This window comes from Ursus arctos, unplaced genomic scaffold (genome assembly GCF_023065955.2).
Source record: "Ursus arctos isolate Adak ecotype North America unplaced genomic scaffold, UrsArc2.0 scaffold_5, whole genome shotgun sequence".
In the NCBI taxonomy this organism is placed as follows: Eukaryota; Metazoa; Chordata; class Mammalia; order Carnivora; family Ursidae; genus Ursus; species Ursus arctos.
The window spans coordinates 66,078,249-66,092,651 of NW_026623067.1; the positions used below are offsets into that span (position 1 = coordinate 66,078,249).

The 14,403-nt window shown below is 35.5% G+C and overlaps 1 protein-coding gene across 9 annotated transcripts in view; it reads left to right on the forward strand.

Moving 5' to 3' along the window:
• Nucleotides 1-14,403, forward strand: part of XRCC4 (X-ray repair cross complementing 4) — a 270,818-nt gene that overhangs the window by 199,331 nt on the left and 57,084 nt on the right. For 8 of the 9 annotated variants that reach the window (XM_057307398.1, XM_044384061.2, XM_048221136.2 and 5 more), the window contains one exon: nucleotides 10,191-10,315. In XM_057307398.1, coding sequence (XP_057163381.1) covers nucleotides 10,191-10,302 — 112 coding nt within the window. In that variant the 3' untranslated portion in view covers nucleotides 10,303-10,315. Of the gene's footprint in view, nucleotides 1-10,190; nucleotides 11,041-14,403 lie in introns of those variants that run through there. The other variant, XM_057307395.1, reaches the window with a different exon arrangement.

Sequence of the window (14,403 nt, forward strand, 5' to 3'; positions counted from 1 at the left end):
ATAGTTCGACTTCTTTAAAAAAGTCTGACCATGTAATCATCCTTAGTCACCTTTTCCATGAAAAGCCTAGGAAAATCAGGAAGGATTTGGAGCAGACTGATAATCAATAGATCCAAAGGGAAGGAGTTAGGTAAGCCACAGCACAGGATGGCACTAATGACAGGCTTGCTGCTTGGTGAGTAGAGGAATTAATTAGACTGGGTAATTTTAAGAACACTAAGAATAAAGCCCACTAACAAGGGCTAGAATAATGGAACAATCTGTTAATTAAAGTAGAAATTGAGTTCTCTTACTGTAAAACAAAAGACAGTGGAGCTTTTAAAAGAAACAAGGAGGAAAGGAAGGAAAAGGAAAAGCTAATAAAGCAAAGTATGTATTTATCAGCAAAATACATGTTTAGTTGTTTGCAGGCCAAAAAAAAAAAAAAAAAAAAAATTCACCAAGTATTTCCCAGAAGAGAAAAAGTAGGTGTGTTTTAAGTGTTATAAAGGAGGTTTACTAGTGTTTATGCTAACTAAGGACCAAAACTAGATTCTGATTAGGACAGAATGAGTCCATATGCATCAGTACAGAATTGGTTTTTAAAAAGTCCCATTGTTTATCGGTGCAGAAGTCTGAGCAGTTGGTTAGGTTCAGTTTGGCACTGGTATACTGAGGTCACTGAAAATTTGTGGTCAGGACAAACTACAGTAATTTGCAGGCTCGTTGCAAAATGAAAATGCAGAGCCCCTTTGTTCAAAATTATTAACAATTTCAAGATAGCAATAGCAGAACAATAAGCCAGGGATGAGGGCATCTAAGCATGTGGCCCTGTGTGACTGACAGCACATGTCACATTCCAATGAGGGTGGCATTTCTGTGGTTCTTTAACAGCCTTACTTTTTAGAACCATCATAATAAAACACGGCCCTGTAGATAGGCCTCTAAACGCAGCCTAGACAAGGGCTGCTGTAAGTCTGATTTCAGGGGAGCTGAGCCGCTGAGTTCTGCTACAGCCTTGAATGGTTTGTATGCTCACCTTTGTATTCTAAACATCTGGCACAGTCTCCTGGGTCTCTGCCCCGTGGTAAGCACTCAATAAATAGTGGATGGGTAGGTGATGGATGATAGTAGTAGCCAGCCTTTCTCAGGGAATCCGGTTCAGTTTATCTCTGGATAAGAAGATAAAGTGTGGGTTCTTCTGTTTTAGTTCCTATTGCACACACCTCGCAGATGCCTCCTCCAGCCAGGGTGAGGGTTTCTTTTAGCTGTGGGCTTTGCGTGTGCTCTCACACAACCTGCCTCTCTATTCAGCTACCCTGAAACATATGTAAACTGATGGGTTAGAATAACAATTAAGCCCTAACCAAGTGAAGGTAGGAGTAGACAGAAGAATGGCCACCACCCTTCCAAAGAGGTCTATACCTTAATTCCTGGAACCAAAGCTTGTGTTAGATCACATGGCGAAAGGGTTGCAGATGAATAAAGTTGCTAATCAGCTGACTTTAGAAGTTACTAAGTAAAACAATGAATCATGGAACACTACATCAAAAACTAACGATATACTGTATGGTGACTAACATATCATAAAAATAAAAAAGAAGTAGCTAAATATCCTGGATTATCCTGGCAGGTCCAATGTATCACAAGGCTCTTAAATGGGTTGGGGGGGGAGAGAAAAGGAGAGGCAGAGAAAGAGATGTGGTTAGGAAGCAAGGTCAGAGTGGTGTGCTGTGAGACAGAGTCCTGACACTGCTGGGTTTGAAGATGGAGGAAGGGGGTAGCTCTGGAAGCTGGAAAAGGCGAGGAAATAAATTCTCCACTAGAGCCTCCAGAGAGGAACACAGCTCTGCTAACACCTTGATTTTAGTCCAGTGAAATCTGGATCAGACAGCAGACCTCCAGAACGGTCAGAGAATGAATTTGTGTTATTGTAAACCACTGTATTATGGTGATTTGTTAACAGCAGCAGCTGGAAACTCAAATGGCCAGTTCCACACTGTGGTGAAACTAGAGATCACTAACTTGCGTGGCTGGGCATTAGTGTCTGCCCATGGTTTCTTCCGTCTCTCTTGGTAACCAAAAGTAGAGTTCTGTCTCCTTTTTCTGTATTTTTATTTTCTTTCATTGGACCACTAAATTTTGGGGTTCAGGCTAGCAGATGTATTCTCAAGGAAGCAAGTAATGCCATCTGTTCCAGAGAACACTGGTTTCTTGGGATGTTAATAGTTGAGAGAGAGTGAAGAAAAAGGCTTCCACTTCCAAGTTCACATCCTAAACCCAGGTTAAACAACCTTTTTTTTTTTTTTCTTAAAGCACTTTATAAAAATGTGATCTATGTATAAGGTTTAAAAAAATCTTAACTGTTTTAAGAGACTATCCAGCTAAAAGTATCTTCATTTTTCTGCCCAAGTTCCTTTCCCCAGAGTTAGCCATTGCTAGTTTCTTGTGAATTCTTCCAGCCAGAGCTATTCTGTATACATATAAACACACACACACACACACACACGTGCGCACACATTATCTACACATACTCTTCTGCACCTTGCTTTTGTTTTACTTAATAATTTGATTAAAAAATTTATTTATGGAATAATTAACAAATTTATTTATGGAATTTCCATAGCTTTTAATGTGTAATATGCACATGAAACACTAAGAGGACTTCATGGAGATAAATGCATATTTTCCAAATATTTTGGACCACAGATTTCACTCTTTGAGAGCATCTCATAGAACTACCTTTTGAGACACACTTGCTTAACACCAAGCTGCCTTCGTCTATACTAGAAGTAAGAAGTAGTGACTCCCATCCACCAGTATAGCGTGATAGGTGAAGGAAACGTAGGCTAATATCCTGGCTCCTGGATCACCTGGTTGTTGCTCACATTCAGGCTTACTGGCTGTGTGGTTTTGGGCAGGTTGTTTGATTTTATTGAGACTTCTACTTCTCTTAATACTGTCTACCTCATTCAGTCATTTGTTCATTAACTAATGCATGCAATTATTAAAACGTTTATGAGCTAGGTCAAGTAAAGCAGAGTCTCTCCACCTGAGAAACTTTCTAGTCTTGAGAGGGAGGTTTCCTTTGTAGCACATGAAGCAGCAATAAGCAATGGCCTGTCTTTAAAGTTGTGGAGAATCATTTCCTACCAAGATGACAGTTTTCTACTTTTATAGGCATAAATCAACAGTAGCAAATGTCACACCATTTCAAAACGTGCAACGAATGTAAGAAGAAGTGAGGTTTAATATAGGGTTTTTCACGTATTGATTTTTTGAAGCATGTATATAGACTCTAATATTAATCATCTGATGAATTACCAGAGTAATATTATTAATCTGAATAAAATGCAGTAAGAGTAACAAAATCTTCCAATTTATTATGAAGCTAAATAAATTTGCATAAATTTTGGCATCCTTGTGGATTGGGGACATATATTTCTTAATGGTTGTGACTTTAAACATTGAATTATGTAGAACCACAGAATCTTTTTTCAAATCCATAATATATATATTTTACAGAAAAATTTTACAATTGTTTCTTTCCCAATACCTATAAAGCATCTTAGCTTTAAGTATAGTCACTCTTCATAATTCTCCTTTCTTTGTTTCAATCATATTACTTATTTCAAAAGCATATTTCTGTTTTCTTCTTGCCCTTAATAAATTTGAACAGCAAAGTCATATTCTTTAGAAAAAGACATCTTCAGAAATTTAATTGAAAATAACTAACATTATTTAATTGCCATTTCACTTGCCAGAAAGAAAGTTTTGACTTCTTTCATTTTCTCAGGCCAACACATGTTGTCTGGACCCACTGAATTCCAGACAACATTCAATACTTATTTTACTGAGATCTGATGACTTCAATCTGTTAATATATTTAGGATATGCTTTTGGTTTTTATAAGGTCAACTAGAAATTTGAAGCTACTTTTCCCACTTATTCTAAGATCAAAAAATTTTTAAATACTGAAATTTAATTTGAAAACACTGTGGTAACTCTGGTGATGTCAAATCTTTAAGCATACATTTAAAACTTTTCTATTTAAAGAATGTTTCTGTAATTGAGTTTATTTTGGAAACTCTGTTAAGGTCAGTTTTTTAACTGCCCAGTTATTTAATAGTAGCAAGTACAGAATACCTTGATTTGGCCATTTTTTGTGGTCCTTTTGATGAAGGTTTGATTTGTTACATCCTAAAAAACAAATCATTTGCTATTTGGCTTTTATTGTTACCAAATAATGTATGTCTTTGCCAATGCTCAGGTCTGATTCTCTCCCAGGACATCGCCCCTACCTTACCCCTCGTCTTTAACCCTTGTGCCACATCTGACCTTTACTCTGATCCGGGGAAGTCAGAGATGAGGTGGGTGGATGCCAGGGAAATTGATAGTATACACATTATGTACATATACGTAGATATAAATAAAATGTGAGAGACACAGCTCCTTTAGGATGACCTGTTTTGGTGGCCAGGCGGGAACTGACCGTTCTGCTAGATTCTTGTGGCTGCTGCAGTCCAAGAGTTTAAAACTTCCTTCTTTCCAAAAGAAAACATGGCCTGTTCTTTTCTGTAATAAATCACAGGCATAGCAGCATCCTTCCAAGCTATTCTTCTCAACTCCAGATAATTCATAGTGGATTTATAGATTGGATTTGTATGGATTTATAGATTGAGCAAAGCTATATAGAAGGCCAGCATTTGGGTGGCGTGTGGAAAGAGCGTAAGCTGTGAGCACACAGAATAAACTTGGCCCTTGGCTCTTGGGACAGGACTTCTCTCTGGTTCTCCCCGCATCTCTCACATTATTCCTTTACAGTCGCCTTTTAATCATTTCTGTCTGCCCTGCAATTTTGATACTCTCCAGAATTCTGTACTAAACTATTTTCTCTCATAGTATAGCTCTCTTCAGCTCATTTGCCTTCAGTGCCATGATGCGGCAGTGGCTGCTATCTCTACACATAGTCCCATCTTCTCCCCTGAGCTCTCCATCTGTGCAGTGGTTTACCTGTTCACCATCTATGCCCCTTCACATATCTGGCTGGCACTTGAGACTCACCAGACCCTTTACACCTAGTACTAAAGTCGTCCCTCTTCTGTATCACCATCTTCACAGAAGCCAAACTTACAAGACCCAGAAATTTGAGAACATTGTCATGGAAGAGCAAGGAACTATGATGTACCTACACCATTACACTAACACACTACACACACACATACACACACACACACACACACACACAGTGGTGTTCAGAGAGGAACACTGCCTAGTTTTGCATATTTTTGAACTTTGTGTAACAGAATTGTATTATGTATATTCTTTTGCGCTTTGCTCTCCTGTTCAACACCGAGATTCATGCATGTGTATAGCTGTATTGTAGTGCATGGTGTGAAAATTCTGTGATTTATTTGCCCAATTTCCTGTGGAGAGACATTTGGGTGGTTTTCAGTTTTTTGCTATTAAAAACAATGCACCAATGAACATTTGTGCATATATCTCCTGACATAGATGTGCAAATGTTTCTTTAGAATGTGCATGTGGGAGTGGATTTCCTGGGTGTAGGTATATACCTCTCCATATACCTGGGTAGTTGTTGCCAAATTGTTATCCAAAATGATTTCACTGTTTATACTCTAATTAGTTGTGATTCATCTTGTTATATTCCATGTCCTCCATGATCTCTGCTACTGTTGGGCATTTTCATTTTTGCAGTCTGGTGTAAAATATTTCATAGTGGTTTTCATTTCCTTGGTTACCAGTGAAGTTGATTTTATTATCATATGTTTATTTGCCCCCACTGTTCCCTTCTCCTGGAGTTCCTGTGGTCTTTGGCATACATTGTTAAATTATGTTAGATTTTTAAAATGTCATAGGAGTTTTAGATAGTAATCCTTTGTCAGTAGCATATGTTCAATATATCCTTTCAGTTCGTAACTTGTCTTTTCATTTTCTTTACGGTATCTACTGATGAATAGAAGTACTTCTAATGCTTCTGATGTAATTGAATTGATCAATCTTTATAGTTTCCCTTTCTGCTTAAAAAAAACAAACAAACAATACTTACCTCTCCTATAATCCTAAAGACATTCTTCTGGATTTTATGTGTGTATTGTATCGGTAGAGACATAGTCAGGCCACATAAAAATAGACCTTTGATTTTTGATTTCAGAACCATTGTGTCATAGTCAAATGGGCATGATTTTTCAAGTGTCAACAGTGCCATTAATCATTAGACATTTTTCTGGATCTCTCATTTTGCTAAGCTTGGTACCTTGACATGTTTCAGGAATATTATTCTCAGAATATGTAACAGAATGCAAGTAATTTATTCCAAACTGTATTAATGTTTCTCATTTGAGTAAGAAAAGGTTGATATTCCAGCCATGGTAACACTAGTATTAAACTAGGCTAAGAAAATGCCCTTACAACATGAGCAAATAACTAGAAATAACATTTTAAAAAATGTTGGTAATTCAACTCCCAGAAAGTTAAAAGAGAAGCCAATCTTCATTCAGGCTTTTTAGAGAAACTTTCCCAGGATGAGATACCTCTCTTGACAAATCTAACTTTTGATCTGCATTATTCATCGTGAATTAGATGGTGGTCGCACAGTTTTGGTGTTTTTGATTCAAGGTATCATTCCTGTGTAGTTGTGTGTATGTGTGTGTTGTAATACAGTATGGATTCAATCTAATAAAATAGAAATCTCTGCAGTTGTATTATTGAGAACATTTAAGTCATCTTTTAGTAAAGCTGTCATCATCTAGTTTAATTTATTCCCTTTACTTAAAAAAGTCCTTATACTTTAGCATTAAACTCTACAAAGGTGGTTTCTTCTTGTCATTAGCCATTCTTCTTTAATTTACAGTATTCATTTATTCCACATCCATAATTTATTCCACAGATACTTATTGAGAACCTATGTTTTGGAAAGTAGCCTATGCTCAACTGAGTGTAACTGTTTCAGAATTCAGGAACTGGAAGAACTCCAAGATCATTTATAGTAATCTGAACTTCCCACAAATTAAATTAAGAAACTGAGATCCAGAAAAGTGCAGTCACTGACCAAAATCTCAGAGTGATGGAGAATAAATAAAAAGCCTTGACCCTGGATTCAGAATTCCTCCTGTTGAATGATGTTTTCCACAAAAACTGTCTGGAAAATTTTCCTGAGTCCTAAATATTGATACAATGTTTATAGAGATTCCTAAAAGGATAAATCACTGCTTGTGAGCAAATTATATTACATAGCTACTTCAAGCTCCTTTTAAAATTTTTCAGGTGAAAAGACAAATTTTTAAAAAATGAGAAAAAACAAAAAGTTTAACTGACAGCTTCCTGAGGGCAAGAATTATTTGATACCTTTGTCAATTTGTTTTATTCCTCTAACACAATGAGCTGTTCATAGTACATACTAAACAAACATTGATTAGGTGAATAACATTAAAAATTGAAATAGAGGGTAAAGACATTAGGTACTTTCAAGGATTAAAGAAAAGAAAAATCAGCCTGAATGTGGAAAGTCTTTGTGGAACATTTAGGACTTAAAGTGGCCATAACTAATGGTACGGAGGAACTCCCAAGTTTCAAATTACTTCTTTAGCTCACTTTCTGTTAAGACTTTAGATATAAGTTCTCTAAGTTATTTGCTTTCAGTTTTCACCACTAAGCATGGATTCTTGGAATAAGCATGTTCATGAAAAAATAATGTGATAAATATGCTAAGATATATGTTTAAGGATATTAATTGTTTTGTTGTTTATAAGAGCATTAAAAAATGGTAACAATCCAAATGTCCATCACTAGATTAATGGTTAGTACAACCAAATTAAAATTAATGATTAATGTAGATATATGTATCTTTTCACATGCAAAGATATTGCTAATAGTAGAGTAAAATTGCTAATAGTAGAGTAAAAAAAATTCTCTAAAAACAAAATTATATATTAGAACAATCCCATTTTTGTGAAAATAAAAACCATGAAAATACAAATAATGCAAAATAGAATGATGGACATTTTTATTTTCTTCTTTATGCTTTTTAGAATTTATAAAAAGTCTTAAAATATTTATGACATATATAAATAATTAAACTTTTCTTTTGGATGTGGGAAGAGTTCTAAATTTATTCTGTTCACTTACCACAGATATAAAAGCTGTAGAAAAATGATCTCTAATCATTGAACAACTTTTGTTGAACATCTATTATGTACTAGGCACTAAAAACAAAAGAGTCAAAATCTAATGCTTGAGCTCCTTGTGACTTTAGATGGAGATGGGAATCATCAACGGAGCACTAGAATTCCATGTCCTTCGGACTTGTCACTTCAGAGTGGTCCTTTTGTCTTACGCCATTTTTTTAAAAAACTAAATGGATTGATCTCTGTGTTCTGGCTGTAAACTACGAACAAAATTAGAGACTTTTCAAGGTCTGACTCTTCAATTGAAAAAAAATCAATTCTCCATTTTGCCAGGAGGAGAAAAAGCAACTCTGAGACATTTTGGGCCAGGGAAAAATGTTTAAATATGTTTAGTTGACTTTGAAAACTTATACATGTAATAATTATGCTTTTATTCTGTACTGTATCATTTTCTCTTTCTATGAAATATATTTTTAGATCTGTAATTATATGTTACAATAATTGTGTCCTTATTTGTTGTTAATTTTAACATTAAAGTTCCCAGAGGGAGGACTGGTCATCTTGATAATGCATTAATACCTAGCACCTTGGCATTCCTGTGAGCATAATGTTGCCTGAACTTGGCGTGCTCAGGATAAGACAGAACACGTTGCAGGTCTAGTGGCAGCCAGCCACGATTAATTGTGTGCAGTCAGGAGGCAAAGGAAGACCCAAGAGGCCAAGGAGAACCCTGTGGCAGATTCATTTTTAATAATCTGTGCGACTAAGTGTGGGTGCTGAATTTTTGAAATACTCATAATCTAAACAAACTCCGTGTTTGGGGATTTTTAATTGCTTATCCTTTTAAATTAAAAGAAGCTATTATTAGCCAGAGTGGGGTTTTTTGGTTTTGGTTTTGGTTTTGTTTTTTTTTGTAGTTTATGCAGTGTTAGAGGCTATAATACTATATAAAACTATAATAGCTTCCTAATGTTTTGTGGGAATTTAAAAGCATTTTCATACATGACACCTCATTTAATCTTTAGACCACTCTGAGGCAAATATTATTGCAGTTTTGAAAACAGAAGTCTAGTTAGGTTAAATGACCTGTCTAAAGTCACATAGCTAAGAAGAAATAGACCTGGATCCACATGTAGGTGTCCTGACTTCAAGTCCCGTTCTCTTTCAGCCATACCTAGCTGCCGTGACTCCGCCTCTGCCTTCAAAATTGGGGGCATTACTGAGTTTTAGTGGGGTGACTCAGCCTAGTCATAATTGCCCCTGAGGCCACCTCTAATTGTCAGTATTAAGCATGTTTTACTTAGGTTCCACAAAGAACCACTGACAAGGTTTATACAAGGGTCTTTCTGATTGAGCTGTTACCCTGCAGTTTACCATTTTACAAGTCCAGTTAACAATCTGTGATCATCATCCCTTTTATCCTAGGACTGAAGGAGAACATTTACATAAATACAGAGGTCAGCCCATTGATGTAACTCCCAATATCGAAATGGAATAAAATTCAGTTATTAAATAGATATGTAAATTCAGTAAGTGAATGTGGACCAACAACATTTCATTAACAACTGCTAAAATGTAAAGTCATTATTAGTTATATACACTTATAATCGAAAGACCACTAAAGAAAATTCATGTGATCAGAACTTTCTGATATTAAGAGATTAAAATGCATGTTAACAGGTAGAAGATAAGGGAGCCAAAGGAAGCTGTAAATTGTGATGGGATTATTAAAGAAATGGCTTGAGAGATAGACCTTCTGTATCTTGGCATAAAAAGGCTGACAACACGGAGGATATTTTATTTCTTGACCTTAATTATGAGTATTGTTGTAGGCCCTTGAATTTCTGTTAGCTCAGAATAGAGACAGATTAATCCTAAAGCAGTTAAAGTAATTAAATTCTCTTCATCTCTTTTTTTTATGTTAATGCAACATAGGGAAATGAATCTCTAAACCAACTCTGAAATAGAATGTAACTTTTATTTCACTTATGTATCTCTTAATTTTCTTTTACCCTATATGGCATTTTTTAGAATAAAATTCTCCTGATTTTCTTTTTACTCTAGGCTTGGTCCTCCACTGCCTGAGACGTCAAAAAAGGAGCACAGCTCAGCTGAAAACATGTCTTTAGAAACTCTAAGAAACAGTAGTTCAGAAGACCTCTTTGATGAGATTTAACTGTCTCAAAAAGGTACTTTGATGTTCACTAGATTATGTTTTCTGTTCATTTCTTTAAACTAAAAAAGCAAGATTTCAACGCAGCAGCAGCTATTACTGTACCTTACAATTTAATTACATACACACTGAATTGAATTCATTGTGCAAAATGGATTATACATGTATATGAAGATGTGATTTGATGACAGTGGTACATTATTCTAAACTATTCATTCACATGCCTATAATTACATAAAATCTCAGACTTTTTATTGCAAAGGACACATTTATCCTATTTAATTCACACATATTATATGTGGTAGCTGTCTAACATCCTGTCTAGGAAGATTTTGGAAATAGGACAAAGAAAATGTCTACAGTTCTTTTTTGAATAGTCCTATTCGAACAGTGTTTGAGCATTTTAATTTGTGAAGTGATGTATAAAATTTATTTTTGGTTTGTACACAAATAATCTCAAAATCTGATGACAAAATTGTTGATGCATTGAAGATTTTGTGTTTTTAATAAAATATGTTATTTAGCTTAGCTTTTTCCTTTTTTATAGTAACAGGCTTTGCAAGGTGCTTATTAATGTAAATGTAACCCCTTTTTGAACCAAAGACATATTTTTCAGTGATTGTTGATGAAAGATTACTTATACATTAAGGGCCTTCTTTGAAAACAAGGATCTTGTGATATTTATCTATCCTCAATAACATCTAGCAAATTAAAAAAAAAAATACTTACTATTTCTACCTACTACCCTCTCATTTTGTCTTCATTTCTCTCCAGTTGAACATCATTTTCTCCGTGGTTCTCAGAGTTAACAGTGACCACTATGTTGCTAAATTCAATGGTTGTTCCATTCTCAGTCCTCATCTTACTGAGCCTCTCAGCTACACCTGACGTAGTCAATCACTTCTCCTCAGTAAGCATTTTCTTCATCTGATTTTTGCAGTACCGTAGGCTGTTTGTATTCCTCTTTCTTTTTGGCCCCTGAGTCTTTCTCCTTGACCAACAGTGAAGTGTTTGAGTGCCTCGGGCTTAATCTTCAGCTTTCTTCTTTTCATTACCTGCATTGTCTCCCTCGCTTTTCTGTGACTTTAAATACCTTTTATATACTAATATCTCCAAAATCTGTTTCCATAGTCATATATGTATACATACAGTTGACCCTTGAACACTGTAGGGGTTCGGGCACTTGATACCCTGCATAGTCAAAAAACTGTGTATAATTTTTAACTCCTTAAAAACTTTACTAAGAACCTACTCTTGACTGGAAGCCTTACTGATAATTTAAAGTCAATTAATACATATTTTGTATTTGTATATATTATATATTGCATTCTTATAATAAACTAAGCCAGAGGGAGGAAAATGTTACTAAGAAATCCTAGGGAAGAGACAATACATATAACTAATATACTGTGAAAGATCCGTGTATAAGTGGACCTGCATGGTTCAAACCCATGTTGTTCAAAGGTCAGGTATATACTTTATCATTAATTTATCACAAAAGGAGTTTCTTAAAAATCTGACTGAGTACATCTGTCTGCTTTGGATGATTATTTGGATGTTCAGATACATCTAAAGCAGAGATCTGATTGTGTTAACCACCGTTTTCTGCCCCAGTCTTCCCCATCCAACAAATTGCACAACCACGTACCTAGTTGCTCCAGGCTAAAAGCCCAGGAATCCTCCCTGGTGCCTCTGCTTCCCTCTTCTCCCACATCCTGGTATTTTTACTTCCAAATTGCAACTTGACTCTGTCTACTCTCTCTGTGTCTGCTACATCTGCCTCCTGACTGGTCTCGCTGCTCATCTCCTGCTCTGCAATGCAAACAAACTGAATTTTTTTAATTTTGGGTAAGATCATTTCATGCCTGGATCGAAACCCTCCAATAGTAATTACTCATTGCCCTTTGAATAAAGCTCATACTCCTTACCACAGCGTATAAGGTCTGATATGATCTCGCCTCTACCTATCTCTCTCCTTGATTTCCTGCTCCTTTCTCTTTGCTTGCCTTGCTCTTTACTGTCCCTCAAGTAGGCCAGATCTCAGAACCATTGTATTGTTGGGCCTTACACTCAGAATGTTCATCTTTATATGGTTGGTTTCTGCTCATCTTTCAGGTCTCAAACCAAATGTCACCTCCTCAGAGGTGCTTTCCCTGAAAACCCTTTCTAAAGATGAGCACACTCCCAGTCACTGTCTCATTGGAGTGTTTTTTTCACTGTGCATATTACTACCTAGAATAATTTTTTCATCTCTCTGTCTCCCAGTAGGAAATAAGCCCCATCATAGCAGAGGCATGGCCATCTGTTTTATCTCTTTATTTCCAGTTCCTGCAATAGGACTAGATTCACAAAGGCTTTTAGTAAGCATTTGTTGGATGAATAGATGCATGTCTGTCACAAAGTAGGCGCTCAAAATGTTTCTTTAAGTTATTAAACTGTTTTGAAAAGAAACTTAAGGTTGAAATTTAGTCAGTTGATTTGATACAAAGAAATAATTGTTGAGAAAGCTCAAGTACCTTTTATGATTAATTATAAATAATACATGCAAAAATATGTGTGCATGTAGGCTTGATCAGGGAGTGAACGAGAAAGAATTACACATATTGTTGATATCAGAAATAGTATTTTATTAAGTCAGTGGAACAACAGCATATTCTAAATAGAAATTTTACTGCATTTTTATTTCCATAGTGGCTTCCATTGAAGAGGGAAAACTTTAAAATAAATGTAAATGTAAATATGTAAAATATAAAAATATAATTATAAGTCTATAGACTTTATAAGTCTAAAATTCTACTCAGTTACATAGGAACTACACTATAATAATGAGTTTCATATAATCTGAGATTTGTCTTGGAATATTCCAAGGGGGAAATTCCAAATTTGTACATAAAGTACCAGAATCTCAAAATAATGTCATCTCATCTGAATAACCAAAATTAATATACAGCTGTGTGTGTGTGTGTGTGTGTGTGTGTGTACACATACATGTACAATTTTTTTTAAGTAAAAGAGAAGAAGAAGACAGTTTTGGCTATTAACCCACTAGAGATGAGAGAGTGATGTTCAAAGAGTTTTTCCTAGTAATTATAACAACAGAATCTATAAAATTCATAATATTTACAAAATTTTGATAGTATTTTTCCAGGGCAGTGGCTCTTTTCAACCATTATTGTGTGTCAGATTGATTCAGCTGGTTAGGACAGAGCATAGTAAGTCCATAGTTATGGTTCCCTCCTTTATATCTAGTGTGGAGAAATTGAAGGGATAGTTTTACATTTTGTGTTATGTGGACAGATACCTATAGGTTTGGTGTTAAGATATCCATATCTGGTCATTCTATGCCATGATTTTTCCTCACGTTTTTCTGTTGTCTGTACTCAAAAACAGATTGTTTCAAGAAAACACTGAAATGGAAAGCACAAGAATTAAGTTACAATACAGCATGACTTTTGTTTTGTTTTTTATTTTTTTGGCCTTTTTTGATCTCTGTTGTAAAACAAGGTGTTTGCATTTTTGAAGTTTTTTCCAACTTAAAATGTATAATTCTTGGCTCTGGTCTATAATCAGATGGTACGACCTAGGCCCCATTAGGGAAGTTCATGAAAGAAAAAGTCCCATCTCGGGAAGAGATGTCTTTATTATGTAGTTTTAAAAGGTCAGGAAACTACTTTAGACAAGTTTTTCTTAGTGACCTATAACTCAAATTTATAAAATACTAGACCCTATGTTTTAGAGCCAAGTAGCTCTTAATTGGGTAGATTTGATTCAACAAATGTTTATAAAGGATCAGTTATGCATAAAATACAGAACTGGGCCATGTGAAGAATTAAAGGATAAATCCATCCATTCACCAAATATTTGTTAAGCATTTGTGTCAGTCTCTGTTTTGGGCAGTAGGTGCAACAATGAGTGATACATGTGCTCTGTTGCTGTGGAGCTTATATGTTCCAGTAAGTGAAATTTGGGGCCTGCTCTCAAAGAGTGGAAGTATATGGAAGGGGGTTAAGATTGGGGCCCCAAACCACTCTGTGATGAACTATAATATCAAGGCATGGGAGGATGAGTGGCATAAAGAGAAGAACAAAGAATTAAAAGTTATGG